At 45.3% G+C, this 18782-nt stretch overlaps 1 protein-coding gene across 3 annotated transcripts in view; it reads right to left on the bottom strand.

Moving 5' to 3' along the window:
• Positions 1-18782, bottom strand: part of CORO2B (coronin 2B) — a 90379-nt gene that overhangs the window by 32830 nt on the left and 38767 nt on the right. For all 3 annotated transcript variants that reach the window (XM_088139247.1, XM_088139246.1, XM_088139248.1), the window contains exon 3: positions 7160-7360. In XM_088139247.1, the coding sequence (XP_087995373.1) occupies positions 7160-7360 (201 nt within the window). The remainder of the gene's footprint in view (positions 1-7159; positions 7361-18782) is intronic.

Raw genomic sequence — 18782 nt, 5'->3', positions numbered from 1 at the left:
GATAAGAGATGGGATATGGGATGAAGAGATAAATGTATGTAACTTCTTTATATATTTCTTTTCTCTTTATTATATTCTTACTTTTCTCTTTCTTCTTTTTCTTTTTTCTTGCACTTCTTACTTCTTTCTATCCTCTTTTCTTTAAGTTTAATTTGTATTAGATCATACAGATTATATTTGTATATTTGATTATATTATAATCAAAATTCTTAATATAAGTTACATATACAAAAAATTAATATCCTATTTTTCCCTGTCTGCTTTTATGATGGTTCTTTTGATTGAAAGAGGCTTGCATGTGCTATAGCTCAAAAGTGGTTTTTCACACCACACATCCCTTTACCCCTTATGCCATAGCAGATATTGAACTTCATTGTTGGTTTATGATGTTCTGACTACTGCTGTCTTCACAGGCAATGGAGCTCCTGTATAAATCCAACCCAGGATTTTGCTTCACCTTTCACTGGAGGTCTCATGGCTTGGGTTGGGACTCCATGAATGCAAAACCTGTGCTCTCTAGTGTCCACTGCATTGGCCGGAACAGCAACTCTCTGCACTTGCAGGAAATCTGTCCTGCTACAACAGCCCCAGAACTGTTCTGAACTCCTGCATGTCATTTCTTTCCTAAACACCAAGCACTGTTTCATTCCCCAATTAACTCATCAGTTCATTCCCCAGATGAATTTTTCCACAGTGCCTTCTGTAATTGAACTGACTGCAGATGGAGAGAAGTACATTCGGCATTTTAATTGCTCAGCACAGCTTGGTCCTGATTAATATTCTGAAAGGAAGGAAATTGATCTTAGCCACCCTGCCATCTCGTTGCCTTTGGATCTTCTTGTCAGCAGTTAGGGATACAAATCCCAGCTTTTGTGGTCAAAGCCCTTGTGGCAGAACAGAGCCTCCGTCTAATCCCAAGACTCCACCTTCAAGTTAAGCACAGGCAGCCCCAGCCATAGCGAATGCAGACAACTGTAACACTGTCTGTTTCTTCTTCCTTCCTGCTCCCTTCTCTGCCACAAAAATATCCTTTTTCCCTCAACCAGCTGCCCCAGGCATGGCATCATTCAAGGGCCTGACCATTTTGACCCTCCTTCTTTCTGTGGGGCAGATCTTAGGTGACGTTGTGTCCAAGGAATTCATTCTCTCAGGCTGCCATTCAACCATTCTCCTCCCCAGCCAACGGAGCAAACAGAGTTTCCTGGCCAACTTCCAGAGGGTTTGCACTGAGTTTCAGACAAGTAGATGGACTGTGGATGAGGAGAGGAACCACCAGCCCCTGGAGGGGAAAGAGATTTTTCCTGTCGTTCCCAGTGTGCTCAGAGGAAATGGGGGGTGGAGGACAACTGTTGATTGGAGAGCAGCAAATATCGTAAATAGCAAACTTGCCATCATGCTCTCCCTAAAAATATAGGGAGAAATATGAACGCCAGACTGGAAATAAAAGGGACGGAGAATGCAATGCTAGGTCAGGTTTAAGTTCAACCATTAGAGCATAGGTTTAGCTAACACAACCCACTAGACTAGGCTAAAATGGGCTTCGGCGGTTTGCTGTTTGGCAGGTTATAGGAATCCAGCCATTGTCCGAGCAGGTCATGTGAACCAAGTTTCTCCATCGTGCCATTACCCGCATCGAGGCATGATGTGTCCTGTGAACACAGCCACCTGGGGCTGTGTAACCCGGGGCTAAACAGGTTGCGTAGTTAAGCACCTGGCAGGAAATGCCACGCCAACAGTTCCTCTGCGGCTGCCTGACTCCCTTGACTTCCACGAGACACACACGCACACCCCGCCCGCCATCTTAAGCTGGGCAAAATCCCGGGAGGCCACAGGGAAGGCACGCGGGCCTGCAGTGCTCCCCCCACAAGCCTGTTGGGCACAAAGGCCTTTGCTGCCCCTGGGTCGGGTCGCTCCTTCCGGGCCCTGGTGGCTCCGGGCAGTTACGAAGCAGAGGCCGGCAGGGTTTCTAGTCAAGGGGCACTTTCCTGGGTGGCTGGTCTTCAGACTGCAGGAACACGGAGAGACGACACCACTCAAGGGGAGATGGAGGAGTTTTCAGCGCACGCATCTGCTTGGTGCGTGTTTTTATTTTTTATTTTTATTTCTATTATTTATTCTGGGTGAAAACTGAGGATTGTGGATGGTTTACCTCAACCGATGTAGTATGCCCGCAGAAGGTTCAGCACGCCGGCTTCATTTCTGTTCCTGCTAAATCCAGTCAGAAGTCACCTCCCTGCAATTCCACTGTTTGCTGCCAACATCAGTTCCGCAGGTGGGGAGGCTCCATAGTTGCAGGAAGGTGGGCCGTGGGCAGCGCAACGCCTGCCTTAAAGCCTGGAGCTCCGCGCTCTGCCGTCTCACCGTTAGCTCCCTCCAGACTCGTTTCGGGAGGGAAGCGGTTCTGTGTGTGGAGGGAAGAAAGGCGCACCTCCTAGAAAAGCCCCGGGCGACATGATGAAATCCACCCACTCCCTCCTCTCCATCTTGGTCAGAGACCAGCAGTGTCTCCCTTGGGTTCACAGCATTATCCTTCCAAGGACTTTAGGTATCCTCCAGAAAACTGGGAGCCCCTTTAAGATGCACAAGATCTTCCCATCTTCCCATCCTTAAAAACCACCTTCACTTCTCGAGTCTTCAGTTTTTTGCTAAAATTACAACAGAATCATTCCCTTTTAGGGACGTATACGTGACTGCTGCTGTGGAGTTGCCGGGGTCTCTGTGATGTGGTTTTTGAACCTCATGGACTCAGGCTGGAAGCAGATCTCCCTGGGATTCCCTGCCTGGGCTCACACATTGCACTAAGCCAGCTTACTTTAACCATGGTTTCCTGAACTAGGTAGACTGGATGAGTTTACATCACCTACCTAGGCCTTAACCATTGTTTACAACCCACAATTTTTACAACATGCTGAATCACAAGCACACTAACCACATTTGAGGCTGCTCCTGAAGAACATTTATACTGTATGCTTTAATTCAGTGTTTCTCAACCTTGGGAAATTTAAGATGTGGGGACTTCAATTCCCAGAATTCCCCAGCCAGCTTTGGAATTGAAGTCCCCACATCTTAAAATTCCCAAGGTTGAGAAACACTGCTTTAACTGTTCAAAATGCAGCAGTGTACGTAGTTTTGGACACTCCAAAGCTTGCCTGTGCAACCCTACAGCTATATGAGCTGCGTGGGCTTCTGGTAAGCCTCCAGGTGCAATTCAAAGTGCTGGTCATCACCTTTAAAGCCCTGCATGGCACAGGGCCAGGATACTTTGGGGCCCATCTACTCTGAGGGCTTCTGGCCATTCTACCAGATCCAGCTGGGTGGGCTTGCACCAGGTCCCCTCTATTAAACAGTGCCACCTTGTGGGACTGAGGTGGTGTGCCCAATGGAACAGCCTCACCACTGAGATTTGGAAGGCCCTGACCCTCTTGGCCTTCCGGAAGGCTGTGAAAGACCTGGTTGTTTCCCTAGGAGTTAGGGCTGGGGTGCCAGGAGGGCCTAAGGCAAGTGTGCCTCTGTTGTGAATCAGTTTTAGTTTTTTTCTGCTCTTTATTGGATTTTTTAAAACTTCGGACATGGGGTTCTTAGATTATAGAGATGGATGGATGGATGGATGGATGGATGGATGGATGGATGGATGGATGGATGGATGGATGGATGGGTGGGTGGGTGGATGGATGGATGGATGGATGGATGGATGGATGGATATTGCTTGTTTGAGTCATGCATTTAAGATGCAGGGCATATGTTTTCCAAAGAAAGAAAGAAAGACTTTCCACAAATCTGAGCTCTGCCTGCTGAGAGGCTGCACCATGTTCTTGCCTGACTGAGGCCACGCTCCTTATGTGCAGGAGGCTTTGCAGTGGGCTGGGTCCTTTGCCCTCATCCTTGCCTGGCCCTGCCTTCGTGGAGGAAGTGGCAGCCCTCGCGCAGACAGGATTCTTGCAGGAGCTTTGTCTTTTAAAATATCTCTGTACTTGGCTTGCGACGTGCTGAGTGGGTGTTTCTTAGCTTCTGATCAGAACATGGAAGCCAGGATTTTTCAAAAAAATCACAAGTAGCGAAGATTTCTGATCTCTTGGCAGGAGAACATATTCCCTCAAGGGAAAGAAATATACTGGTCTGAGGCGGGGAAGGGGGAGGTGAGGGGAGTCATTTTCATAAAAGCCAGCAAGAATATAATGGCAAGGAAGTAAGACTCCTGAGTTTAATCTGCTCTTTTCAGTAGTTTCTAGGTTACCTTAATTTATTTCTGCTAAATATAGAACATATTAATTAGAAAGCTACTCACTTCAAGAGGCTCCAATCAATTGCAAAGGAAAGAAACTCATTTCACGTTCCCAGTTCACCCATTAATTACAAAAAGGCCTAAAGATGTGGTCACTTTCCCCAACCACTGACTTCAGAAACACCTTTTCCTCCCTCGGTTCTCGGCCCAAAGGAGCCGGTCATAATGGTCAGTGGCTGTCCAGCATTGCGGGAGGAGTCTTCCCCACTTTATCGGGAAGGGGTAAATATTTACCTGCCGTGACTTGCACAGAATTGCAGGCACAGAATCTGGCAGCTCAGATACAGTGTTGGTGCTCACTAATGGCCTAAGACTTGCTTCTCCAACCTAGTGCCCTCCAAGTGTGTTGCACTACAACTCTTATACTCCACATAGCATCAAGCCAACACAGTCCAGGATCACCTGCAGAGAGTGGAAATTCCAAGCGCATGAAAGCAAGCAGCCCCAGCCCCCAAGGCCCCGCTTGGAGATTCAGGGGCCACTCAGCGTACAGGACATAGTATCAGCCCAGGCAGCTTGAGCTAAAAGTAGCAGGTGACAGGGTAGCCCTGAAGTCTCCTGAGGACTCCTTCCTGGCACCAGTGATGTCACCATCTGCTGGGCAGCCAGCCCCATGGCCCCTCCTAGTAGACACAGTGATGCATGGTGGGACACCCATCGAAAGTCTGCTGGTTAGGGGCACCGACCCACTCCAGAGAGTTGCAGTTTAGGTGCCATGGAGCAGCTACTTTGGGCAGCAGACTGAAGGGACAGTGGATGGGAGTTCAGCCCAGCTCAGACCTGCGCTGCCATCTAATGATAGGGCTGGCCCCGGCAGATGATAGGAAAGGACTTCTTTCAGCCTGTCAAGAAAGGCAGTCCGGTCACAGACGATCCTGAACAAGGTGAACAAGGAGTTGACTCGGCAGAGCAAACGTCTAGGTTAAGAAATCTATCAAAGCGTATCAAAAAGTATCAAACCCGTGTCATTCATTCATTCATTCATTCATTCATTCATTCATTCATTCATTCATTCACTCCATTTAAATCCCACCTTTCAAGTAGGCACTCAGTGTGGCATCTGTGCCTTATGTTATATTCACAAGCATCCTCAGGTTAGGCTGAGACGGGGGTAGCCGCCTAAAGCGGCCTGAAGAGCATCGCACTGCAAGTGGTTGCTACAGCAAGAGATCTTCTATGGAAGGCCGCCATCCAACCGTGTCTTCTCTGTTCCATTCCCCTATTTTTGCCCAGCATTCAGGCAGCGACTTGGCTCGACTGGCTATTTGTTGTGCCCCACCCCCACCCTGTATGATTCATCCCTTCCACAAAGAAATCTTTTACTCAAGGTCAGTTCCCAAGGCTTTTTTCCTCTTCTTTCTTTTTGGGGAGCGTGGGGGAGATGCTCTATTATATTCCTTACATAGTTCACATGCTACCTAACAACGCAAGGAGATGTTTTGCGTTTGCTAATGTCAACTTAATAAATTATCAGCAAGTCAGGAGGTAAAAGCTAGGAGTATCTCCAGGGGCATCTGCAAGGGGTCAAAAAAATCAAGATGGTGGATGACATTGAAGGCCTGTCCCTTTTTAAATGTGTTGCATACTCCTTTCTGCTCTTCAGCTATGGAACAAGCAAAGCTCTCATCATTCATGCACCAATTTCAAACTTTTCAAGCCAACTGTGGGAGGGGAGGCAATCAGTGGAAACATCTACATTTTTTAAAAAAATGCTGGCCTCGTGTATTTGGTCATCATTTTAATTTTTGTGAGTTTGGAAACTGATCCCAGTCAAAGCTACACAGCAAATTATCTTTTTCATCCTTCTTAAGGACCCTGGGATGTAGGAAGGATGAGATTTTGACTAGGAAAAGAACCCTGAAAAAATGATCTTCCACTGGGCTGAAGGAACCATCTGGAGAGCTGAAGACCCTACAAAGAATCCTGGAATATACCACTACAACATCATTGCTCATTACAGATAGTATTGTCATGCATACCCCACTGCCTTCTCCCTTCAGCACAGGGGTGGGAATTACTATGGTTTAACCTCCTCCCCTGTCTACTCCAGGTTGGCAAGAAAAGCTGTATCTAAAACTGTAGAAACCTAGAGTTGGACGGGTCTTTGAGGACCTCAAGCACAACCCTCAAATCAAAGAGCATTCCAGACTCTGCACTGAGCAGGAAGTTAGTCTAAATGATCTTTGAGATTACTTCCAACTCTACAATAACATGAACACACCCAACAAAGCCCAACGTTGTTGGTTCCCTGGCAAACTCTTCAATGCTGTTCCTACCCTACCATTAGATTCTGCTGAACGATCAGCATTAGATACTGCCTGCGGGTGCCTGCAGCTTCATTTCAGAACATAAGCTCATCTCACAATACAAGGAAAGAGAAGTAGCCAGAGTTCATCTGCAACCTACAGTAAGTTTAGCCACCTTCTACAGCGGCAGCCACCCCCACCCCCACCCCAGCTGCACCCTTTGAACAAGTAGAGCAAATAGTGAGAACACTTCAACCAAGTCACCTGGGAGCATTTTATCATGAACAAACATTTTGGCCAGTTTTCACTGCTCCACTTCTGAAGTTTCTGATCAATGGCTTGCTATTTAAACAATTATGTCTTAGACTTTCAAGGGTCATTTTTTACATTCACACCAGTATCTTAAGAAAAGCCCAAGGTGGTTCTTTGCAGGAAATCAGAGGGAGCCACTCTTCATTTTAGCCCCATGATAGCGGTACCATTTTTATGTGGAGAGAGCTTTCCTGCCGTAGATGCGGCCGGCAAATGGAGGAGAGAGCAAAAGAAGTTTCTCTCCCATGCTGAAATGCCAACGAACTAAGAGGAATCAAGAGCTGTTCCAGTACGAATACTTCAGCAAAGAGTCACTTACTTGTTCCAGTGGAATGACCAGGAAAGAGCCCCCACCAGCACTCTCGGTTACTATGGCAAGGAATCTGGTATTGACTGCGCAGAAATGGTTGTCATGGACGTTCCTGGTAATCGGAATCCCATCAAAGCAGTGCTCTCGATTGGCCACTTTGCCATAGACATTTCGAAACTTGGAACTGCGATACTGTGGCCGCCATGACATCTGCCAAGCAAACACACATTGTTTTAGCAACGCTATTAAGCACAAGCGGAATCTCATCCCTTTACCCCACTCTGTGTGAAGCAGCAACAGAGGAGACCCCTCCACCCCAAGGAAGTGAAGAGGACCAGTGAGCTCAGCCAAAGCCACCTCTGCCTCCTGCAACACTCAGCAGAGATGCCAGAGTCCAGAGCCATCTCAATATGGGCTAATCAAGAAGAGACATTCCTGCCCTGCCGACATTCAGGTCTCAGCGGTTTAAAACCATCAATAAAAAACCAGCATGCCCACCAAAGAGAACAGCATCCTTTCAACCCACCAAAAATGTACCAGCCCGAAGTCCACTCTCACCTTAGACAAATACTTAAGAAAAAGCCAGTTCGGGGGATTTAGGGCTCTCAAATACACCTGGGTATCTGCAGGAAACCAGAGCTAACACAGCAATATCAGAGTTGTCCCCAGGGCAGCATCCATCATCTTCATAGTAGAAGACTTACAGCTCTGAGCTTACTTAGATATTTATGTTCCACTTCTCTTTATAAAAGGAAAGTCAAAATGGCCTACTGGAAAAGTCCAGGCCTGAACCTCAGTCTCACAGCAATACCATATAATAACATCAAGGCTAGAAGGTCGTAACTTGGAATTAAGCAGGGAGGAAGTCTTTAGCCCATACCTAAAGCTTGATGGAAATCAAATGTTTCAGCCACCTGGCAAAAACCTAAGAGAAGAGAGGTCTGGGCCCAAACTTCTTAGGGAGGAAATTCTACAACACGACACAACAAAATTCTACAACAATTCTACAAATTCTAAAACACCCCTTCCCAAATCCCTAAACATTGTATTTTTATGGACACAAATGAAAGGGTCATGTCAGAAAACAGGCCTCTTAATATCTTTGTTTCAGACTGAAGATGTTAGAAAGTTCTGCATTTTGAGTTGTGTCTGGAAATAGACTGGAAGGCAGTGCAGATGAAATCAAACTGGAGTAACACCATCCTCAGAGGACTCCAGGAGCCAAGGTGGTATCTCACTTGGGACCAAGTGAAATTTCTGAATGCTTCTTCAAGCAAACACCATAAAGAGTATTACAGGATGTGATCAGGACCTTTACATCAATAGCCAGATATGTACCAATTGCAACCTTATCTGGTGCAGAAGGGCCTGGTTATAGTCATTCATGCCCTCATCACCACCTGGCTGAACTACTGCAATGTACTGTACATGGGACCGCCCTTAAAAACTATATGGAAACTGCAGCAGCCTATGCACTTGCCAATTCCCAGTGATGGGAGCAGAGAACACCAATTTTGTGGGCGCTGCACTGGTTACCATTCAGTTTCTAGGTACAATTTAAGGGGCAACGTGGCAGCTTTGGGTACCTGCAGGACCACCCTCTCCCATCAGAATCAGCCTGACTCTTTAGGTCTTGTAAGGAGCAACTGCTGATGGTTCCACACTTTCTGGAGGGGAAGGGAGCCAAGAGCATACAGCACTTTTCTGTGGTGGCGTCACTTTGCACTGAAGTGGCCTCCCCTTACAGCAGTGTTGTCCAAACATGGCCACTTTAAGATGAGTGGACTTCAACTCCCAGAATTCTCCAGCCAGCCATGCTGGCTGGGGAATTCTGGGAGTTGAAGTCCACTCATCTTAAAGTGGCCATGTTTGGACAACACTGCCTTAGAGATCTGAATTATTCTGAAGGGCATTTTCTTTACTTTCTTGACTTAATGTATTGCACCAGTTTTGTTATTTTATTTACCTTTATTTGTACTGTTACTTATGTTTGTATTTTACTGATGTTTTAATTGTTATTGTGTTCTATATGTTGTAAGCTGCTGAGAGTCGGTTGACAGTGGCAGGGTATACATTCAATTCATCCATCCATCCATCCATCCATGTATGCCATCCAGCTGCCACTGCAATGAAGAAGCTTGAATCACTGTCACAAGGTCCTCCTGCTCCCAACAGGGCTGCAACTGGCACATCAGCTGGGCAAGGGCCTCGCTGGCCACAGCCTCTATCTGCCCTTCCAGGAGGATGACTTCATTTAAGTCAAGAAGGCTTTCAGTGTGGGAGCTATGCCATTTTTTTTTTGGTCTATCTAGGAATCTGAGGATTAAAAACCTTGGCCTTTGGAGCTCCTGTCATTATAAAGCTCGCCTTAGACAGGAAGGGAGACTTTATTTTTTATCAATAGAGGCGAATATGTGTAGCTCAGGGTTGAACTGGGGACTCCTTGGGGTTCTCTGAGCTTGGTTCTTTTCTTGCAAACGTTTCATTACCCGGCTAGGTAACAACTTCAGTGCTGAAATGGGCTGGGGTTTGCTCTCTATTATATACTGTGGCCTGCCTTGCCAGTGCTGGTGGGGGTGGGGGTTCTGTTTTGCTCATCTGGTAGTTCATTGATTAGCATCTGTTGACTGCTTGTGTGCCTGGGGGTGACCTTGGCTTATCTGGGTGATGATTGCTGGAGATGATTGCTGGTGATTGACTGCTGGTGAGGCGATCTTCTGGTCTTTTGTCTCTTTTGAATAGTATGTACATGCTGTTAATCTCTATGTGTCTGTTAATGGCTGCCTTGTCTGAATACCAAGCTTCCAAGAATTCCCTCGCATTTTTGGATTTAGCTTGGTCTAAAATGCTGAGAGTTTCCCAGTTAAAACTATGGCTGAGTCTGTCCATGTGTTGTGAGATTAAGGAGTTTTCATCGTGTCTTCTGACTGCTCATTGGTGCTCGTGGATGCGCTCTGCCAGTCTTCTGCCTGTCTGTCCTGCGTAATGTTTATTACAGTCCTTACACTGTATGTTGTAGATGACTCCTGCTTTTTCTTCTTGGGCTACTGGGTCTTTTGGTTTACTTAGGGTTACCATATTTTTTATCCAATGGTTTACTTAGGGTAACCATATTTTTTATCCAATGGTTTACTTAGGGTAACCGTATTTTTTATCCAAAACCATATTTTTTATCTCCAGTAAGACTGAAACCCAACAGGAGATCAGCAAATAAATTAATAACAGCTAGTGACTAAATTATATGACCCCGTCTCCACGCTTTGCCTCTAGGCCTTATCAAAGCATGCAAACCGCCAATGCTCAAGGGTGTTCTTGGGAGGAGTATTTCAGCAACAGCTCCTTAGAAAAGCCATGTCTCCTTTGAGCTGAGCTTCATGGCTCCTGACAGCACGGATTCCACCACATGGTTTTCTTGGCAACAAGGCATGGTGCGTTTTCTCTTCTTCCGGGATGCTCTTTTGACCTCCCATTCAAGCCTTTAGCCTCAGGGTTTCCTCGTGGCTTCTCCATCCACGAACTGTATGAACCACATCTGACTCCACTTCATTTTCTGAGAACAGCAAGGTCCCATCCTCTAACTGTTCTTCGACAGAGTCTCTACTTCCTCTTTTGGGAAATGGCCAACAGTTAACAAGTAAAAGGTTGCTTTAAGTCACTGAAAAAGGCCTTAAAGTGACATTTAAAAACAAACAGCTAGGCAATTTCTGTTCCTCATGGACCAAATGCAACCTTTCACCAAATCCTGGTCTCAGTTGCTCTACCAATAGTCAGTCTTCCCCAATATCATGTTTAAAATTACTGATTTCAGAATCCAAATTCATGTTTGTTTAGTAAGTCTTTTTTCAATACTGAGTTTTAGTGCTCTCCACCCAATGCAATGCAAAACCCTAACAGAGTTAACACACCTTGAGGCTCCCCCTTGGACTGTTTGGAAATAGGGCAGGGGAATGAGATGAAGCCAACATCACGAGGACAGAGCAGAAAAAGAAGTTACCTTATATGTTTGTCATATCGTTAAGGATAAGTGGAGACACGACCTAAGTCAACCAATGCAGCCACTCAGTCTAGCAGTTGATTGCAAGGATGCTTTTACTCAACCTTCCTTCTCTCACACACACACACACACCATACAGACACACATATCTCAGCTAAATACCCTACCTGTGATGGAATGGTTTGGTGAAGGCCGTGCTCGGGGAGATAAGCATTTCCTTAGCCCCCAGAAAGAGTGTGGGAAGGTGAAGAGGATGAGGCTGGCACCACCCTAAGGAATTCGCGGTGTTTTGGCTTGCTGGCTTGGGAAGTTTAGATTCAGTCTGGCAAGATTCTGTCTTGAAGGTGAAAACTAATAAATGCAATAGAACTAGACCTGTACGGTCTCGTGGAGTTCTTTGGGCTGAACCTGACGCTACCAGAGTGCTCTCCTAAATAACAGAAGCCCAACAAATCCAAGAGAATTTGTAACTCCATGGGTGGGGTGGTGCCCCCTTGATTCTCTGGGCTTCCTGAAAACAATACCAATCTTTTGTTCTGGAAATACAAACAGACGCTATCTGGCTGGTTGCACTGGTTTCTCTAGAAGGCTGTTTGGGGTAGTAAAAGCCAGCAGGAGCCGGAACTGTTTTTGGGGAAGCTAGGCGAGAGGCAAGCTCCTCCCTGGTCTCTTTCATGGGATGAATGGCTCCTTTAGGGGCCAAGAGGAAGAAAGTTCACGTTGCACAAAAAGGGTCCTTGGTGTCCTGTGAGAATCTCAGGCTCTCACACACTAAGCCAAGGTTCTTGGGGAATGACTCACAATTCCCACACACTGAAACAAATGAGAAAAAAGGAGGACAATCTCCACCCAAGACTATCCACAAAAACCAGAACACCTCAGCTCTAGTGGCCTTCAAGCTCTGCCATTTTGTGCAGACCTCAAAAGCCTTGTACTGAATTCAGGATCTTATATTATTTAAAGTAAGGTCCTTAGGAAGGAAGGAAGGAAGGAAGGAAGGAAGGAAGGAAGGAAGGAAGGAAGGAAGGAAGGAAGGAAGGAAGGAAGGAAGGAAGATTTTATTTGTTGTTGAAGGCCAAAATATCAAGCATATTACAATAGGAGGAAAACTGTCAGCTTGAAAACAGTCAGATGCTACCCAAGACCCCAAGGGTGGCTCCAGAGACAAGAGATGAGGGCCATGGTCTTGGTCCCAGAAGCAGACTCTCTGTGAATCTGCTCAATCGACAAATACATTTTGATCAACTAGCCCAGAATCTTGGCAAAGAATTTCCACTTTTATTGTGCTCCAAAGTAAACTCTAATCAACATATGACTTCTACAGAGATTATTCACACTGTTGTAATTGATCATGCTGCTGCTATTTGCATTTATACCTTGCCTTTTTTTGAGAAATCAAGATGTCTTACATGGGAGTCTCCCCTAATGTTGTTCCCACACTAAAGTTGAGGGAGGTTGACCTGAGAAGAAGGAAGGGACCCAAAGCTCCCCAGGGACTTTTCATGTTAGGGAGTGGGCCTGAACCTGGATCTTCCCGGTCCAATTCCAACAAATTTATGCCCAGGGCGTAGAGCTGCTCCCATATCTTTCTTAATTCTTAGACTGATAGTAAAACTGGTGCACTTTCTATCATTCAGAAGTGAACATGCTCCAAAATGTGGGTGAAGATCTATCACAGAGGCACGGTCGTTTTTACATTTTACAACTCCAAGCAACCACGTCTTTCAATGTAGGCTTTTCGAATAAGGAGTGAAAGAGCTGTCATCCTTTAAAGCTTCGGGATCTCTCCTCCCCTCCCATCTGCCAATCCCTTCATGAGGCTGACAAAGGAAGATTAGCTAATCATTTCCAGGAGAGCTAACTGCACCATCCTGAAGCAATGGTACTGCAGTGCTCTTCATCGCATGATTTGCTAAGTTCAGCATCGTGAATGATGCATTTATACCCTGCCTTATCCACATTCAGAAAAATTTCAATATCAAAAGCCACTTCTACTGCCTTGCATATGAAATGGCTTGATTCGTGTCAGCCTCTTTTGTTCAGCTGCTAATGCTCAAAGTCCCAATTGCAAATCATTCACTTTGCGATTCTTCAGCACGAGAATCGAGAATCGAGAATCGTACTCTAAATAAACGAGGGAGGATCGGTGGGGAGGTTTTTCAAAGAAGAGTCAGATCTATGATGTAAACCCCAAACTTTAGAACAACTGAGTCACTGGGTTGCTTCAGGGCATTCTGCTGCAAGAATCTGGAATTCACTGACTCTATTCAGCTGTGCTTCCAAGTCCCCATTTTCTCCTCTTCGTAGAATACGTCAAAGTAATTCTACTTACTCAGCACCTCCCCACAGCCAATTTCAGAAAGGTAACACGATTGGAGCTGTTTGGTACTTGGATGGGAGACCACCAAGAAATCCCACACCGTAAACTAGAGAGGAAAGTTGAAACCCCCTTACATGAAGGCAGTGAAATTCTGTATTGTTACCCAGAAAACAACATGGGTGTGTCCATGAAGTCACCAGAAATACAGCTCAATCTGGAGGAGACTTGTCACTTACATAGGTAGGAGGACATGGGTGTTTCAAAAAGTGGCAGTGCCTGGCCAACTTTTTCTCAGGGTTAGACATGTTTAGTACTTGGATGAGAGACCACCAGGGCTGCAATCGAAAAATTCAGAAAGCAGCAAATCATTTCTGTATCACAGACCCAAAACATATATGGCTCCATCCTGGGCACCACTGTTGAAGATTTGGGGAACCTGGAATTGGTGCAGAGAAGGGCAAGGAAGGAGTGGGGCTGGAATGTAAGTCTTAGAAGGAGAAACTGAGGGTGCTGGACATGTCAGTGTTCAGAAAAGTCATCTTGGGGATGGGGATGGACTATGCTAGCGCATTTCAAATGCCTGAAATGGGGTGATATGGAAAAAGGTTCAGAAGTGTTTCATATCTTCCCAAAATGCAGGAGAGGAAATAATGGTCTTAAGCTACAGGAAGGCTGAATGTGATTAAACACTTCTTAACAATAAGAACCCATCCTGGATGTGTCTGAGAAAAGCTAGGCAGCCATCTCTCAGGGAGGTTTTAATTTGGATCCCTGCTTTGAACGAACGTTGAACCTAAAAGGCCCCTTCCAACTGTTTAATTCTTCTCTTTGGGAATAGAGAAGCTTCCTGTCATAGTGAGTGGCTGTCCTTGGTTATGCCAAACAGGAACCATTTGTATTTAATGTCACCCATGTCATTTTGTTAAACTATCATGCTTCCCAGTGTGAATGAGGCATATCCCTAGAAACAAGCACAGCTCCAACCAGGACATCCATGCCTGGATTTTTGGGCAAGGAATGATCTACAGATGATGATGCACCCCATGATAGCTCCCAAAGAGTAGCTGCCCACCAAGGTTGGCTGTGCATGATGTCAACACTGAGCAGCAGCAGCCTGGGTGACACCAACCTGGGTGAGGAAAATTCCACCTAACTCCTTGGAAGCTAGAAATCCCCACAGACAAGAACTCTGGGCCTGCAACTGCATGATAAACTACCTCGCCCAAGAAGGACATCAGTTTCCATGTTCTTGAAGTGGAGACACAGAGCAAGGCATCCCTGAGATGTGTGCTCTGGCCCTGGATGAATCAAGCCTATGTCGAGCCAAGCCTTGACTGCTGTAAAGTGATCACTTGGAGCTCTCCAAGGTCCTGCAAGTTCTGCCATTCCCTTGAGATTTCTAAGTCCAAGGCAAAGTGGGAGCCTATGTCCCGACAGAAAAGGGAGCTTGGAAGAGGATTTGCCTCTTCCCTTTTCCTGAAGTCACCTCCTTTCAATCATTGGACATGCCTTTTACATAGTTTCTCTTAAATGATCCAACTGGTCAGCTTCTAGATTAGCTTCTGGGACCAGTTCTCCAGAACTTAGTTCTGGACAGTTCCTCCATCTATTTCAACAGGTGCTTATTTATTTTAGTAAATAGTGGACACAGCCAACAACTTTGCTCCAGCTCCAAGTCCACGTTTCCTATGGTGCTTTAATGGATCCAGTAAATAAGCACAAAAGAGTCTCTTTGATTGTGGCCTCTAACTGTGGAGCCGGACTCTTGGGCGCTGTGCCCTTGCCAGGACAAAGCATTTATGTTGCCACTTTTATGTTCATTTTCTGACACTTTCACTTTAAATTTTGTTTTGGGCATATTTAAGATAGAAGCCATCCTAAAAACATATTTGAAAAAGCAGATAATGATAATTTCACATTTATATTCCTCCTTTCTTCTAGGTGTTTAAAGCAGTTTAGATAAAAGTCTCCTCTTATTTTATCTTTAGAAGAAAACTCTGAGTTTGGTTGGATTCAGTCCTAGTGATTGAGTCCAGATGTTCCCTACTATCCTGTATTGCATCTGTAACTCTTACAGAGGAGATCAGAAATGATGTCTATCTGTACTCATATATCCTGGTGTCCTGTGGTTTGTCTGACATTGCTCAAAGATCTTGGCTCAGGACTCCCATTTTAAATTTTGATTCCAACTGGAAGAAAGTTGGAAGAAATGCCAGGGACAAGAGACTTAGATTATTACTCCCTGTGTTTTCTGTGCATAATTGCAATAAAGAAAGATGTCTTCATACTTGTGTTGATTTGAGTCTGGAGTGTTTCCCTGGGAAGATGGGAGAATTAGGAAGTGCTCTTAAGATGGTACTTAAGAGTCACCTTCTAAGCAAATACATTCAAAAGCTCTGGTGGCAAAAAAGTAACCCAGCCATAAAACCTCACCACTTTTGCCCACGCCCTCAAAGTTCATTGCAGTATAAGAGCTATTGATGCAGATCCAATGGTTCCCTGGTTCATAGCCAGTTGTCCTTTTTAGGCAGGTGTGTAGGCCAACAAATAGTTCCTATTCATCATTCAGGCCCCTGACTTATTTTCTTTCTAAAAACACCCTTAACATATCCCAAAATATGAAGTCCTTTGTCATCTTTAGCTGGAAACCCAGAACTAGTCTTGAGTCTAAGCACCCACTATCCCCTTTCTTGGCCAGTTCCTCCGATGCTTCCCCGCCTACTTGCAGCTTCAGCGCATTAACTGGGTTTAAGACAGTGATCCCAGCATTCCCACATGCGCCGTATAAGTGGTTGCTTCATTTTTTTTCAGGGGCAGAAACTTCATTTCTACCCAGAGAGATCCATTTGTCTTAATGCAGCATTATTTCTGGACAAAGAACTCCACTGATCCCACGCTTGGTTCCACTTGGAGTGTGACTTGGCTGGCTACTTTGGGGGAAGTATATTTCCTATGCCTGGTTCCCTAATGCTCCTGGCTTTGAAAACACAGGTTAAAAGGAGCTTGTGAAATAAAGTTACTTAAGTCTTTAAGCAACTTATACTTCTTTAGCTATTTTCAAAGTATTTTTAACCAAATGGGAGATCCAAAAGCCTTAATCATGGGTTAATCTTTCATTTGAATGCCTTGCCATTAATGTCAGACTCAGTGTAATTTACACACACACCCCAGCTGTTTCTTGAAAACAGCAAGAGCTCACAGAGGTATGTGATTTTATTGAAAATTTCGATTCACGTTTGAAATTCAATAGCAGGCTTCCAAAATCTAAGAACTCTCCAGACTTGTAGCCTTCAGTGCCCAGAATTCTCGGCAATGGCATTACTGACTGGAGAGTTCTGGGAACTGACATTCACATATTTGATGAAGGCTATTCTAGAAGGAAGCATTAGTTCTTCCCAAAACTCCACAGATATGGCTCCCCTTGTGGGAATAGGTGAAGGATCCCATAGATGAACAGGTGAAGGATCCCACAGAAGGATCTCTCTTCTCCCACAGGTGACAAACCTGGGGGGAGGATGGACAGGGTGAAAGGACATCATGGGGGGAGGACGTGTCATGAGAGGGGTCTATGGTTCCCCTTGTGGGAATAGCCAAGGGCAAGCAACAAAGTGTTTGGGATGGGGACAGAACAGATGCTGGTGGGTAATGCATCAAGGTGTTCAGTTAGGAGGGAGAATGAGCAGGGGAGGACTGAGGTGGTAATGGGTAGAGGGGAGAATGATGGGAAGCCATTACAGAGAAAGGGGGATGGGGAATGGTGCTGATCCTCTCTGCCCATTGCCTTGTCCATAGGTCCTGAATGCCAGGTTATTAGAGGACCTGGCTTCTGGTTGGTCAATGTCAGCCCTTTGAGGTACACCAGGTCAGGAAACAGACATCTCAAGGACTACTGGAACTCTTATTTTATTGTTGCAGGTATTACACAATTCAACAACACTTTATTGATTAGCCATAAGGCCATATCACAATACAAAAAATTTGAATAAAACCATCCAACTCTAACAAAATAACTAAAAACAAAAATTCGACTCATATGTCCTTATTGCCTTTACAATTTACCCCAGTCAGATGCATATATTTATTCGAAAAGGAGGTTGTTTTATATGTAATATTTGTGTTCTGTCCACGCATCAAATACATTGTTCTAAATTATGAGTCCCAGTGAGCCATGTGCCTATCATCTATACAACTGGTGCTCAAATAGTACATGTGCTGTATCTTCAGTCACTGGTATACCAGAAATACACATATAGTAACAGAATCTTGAAAGCCTGACAAAGATTCTCCCTGCCCCCCTTACACCAAAGAGAATCGGGGAAGGGTGATCTTCAGTTTCTTCCTCATCCCTCGTCCCTTTCAAGTTAAACTGGTGTTTACCGAATGGCTGCTCATTATCTTCTTCAGCAGCCGCTCCAGGGTCTTGATGACCATACCCCTTCATGACCTAATCATGGAGGACAGAGCGGCCCTGGCTTGTTTAATCAAGACTTAGCTGTGCCAAGAAAGGGGTAACTCTCTCTGGGATTTGCCCAGTTGGGTATGGGTATTGCACCAATCTTGATCACAGAGCTGGGGAAAGGGGGCAATCATCTTCTGGGAGAACTTAATGGTAACCAGACATCTGGCTCCAAAGGGCCAGTATGTACACAGTGAAACCTGCTTGTGAAAGTGGCTGCGAGGGATAAGCTGGAGGTGCTATCAGAGCTCTGTCCTTCCTGCAGCCCTGCAACATCCCTAAGTACCGGACCTCATCCTTAGGCTGGTCATTGATTCTCCTGGCTTTTGGTACTTGAAGACTTCAGCCTCCATACCTCAGGGACATTTCTGATCATCAAAGTACTCTTGGAATATGGCACTGTATTTACTGCTACTGCATTTCTGAGCTAGAAAGACTTCAGTTTTGCTCCTTCTCCATTTTGCAGATGATTGTGTGCTTGGAGGCATTTTTGACCTCACAGGTTCTTGGATCACTTAGCTGGTTGTTGCTCAGAAGGAACAACACTCTTCAGGGTTTGCCTCTGAATGAACACCTCAGATTTCAGGAATGTTCTTTAAGGGATGTCTGAGGCCACCCTGTGCTTTTTTCCCCCCTCATTAGAGGAACTGATGGTGTAGATGTTATTACAGCACAGAGAATTCTTCTCCTCCAGGATGTCCAGACAACACAGTGGAGAAAAGGCTGCGCTCAGATCACATTTAAAAAGAAAAGAAAAAGCGTTTCCTTTCAGAACACTTTGAGCTCCAGCCAATGAGCAGCTCCTGGGCTTCCTCTTAAAAGCCATACTTACTTTTAAACTCTATAAATTCCACTGAATCCC

This window comes from Python bivittatus, unplaced genomic scaffold, assembly GCF_059951505.1.
Source record: "Python bivittatus isolate LINGU-HERP-01145 unplaced genomic scaffold, Pbiv_v1 ctg000210_np1212, whole genome shotgun sequence".
NCBI classification, from domain to species: domain Eukaryota; kingdom Metazoa; phylum Chordata; class Lepidosauria; order Squamata; family Pythonidae; genus Python; species Python bivittatus.
This window is presented reverse-complemented; position numbering and strand designations above follow the sequence as displayed.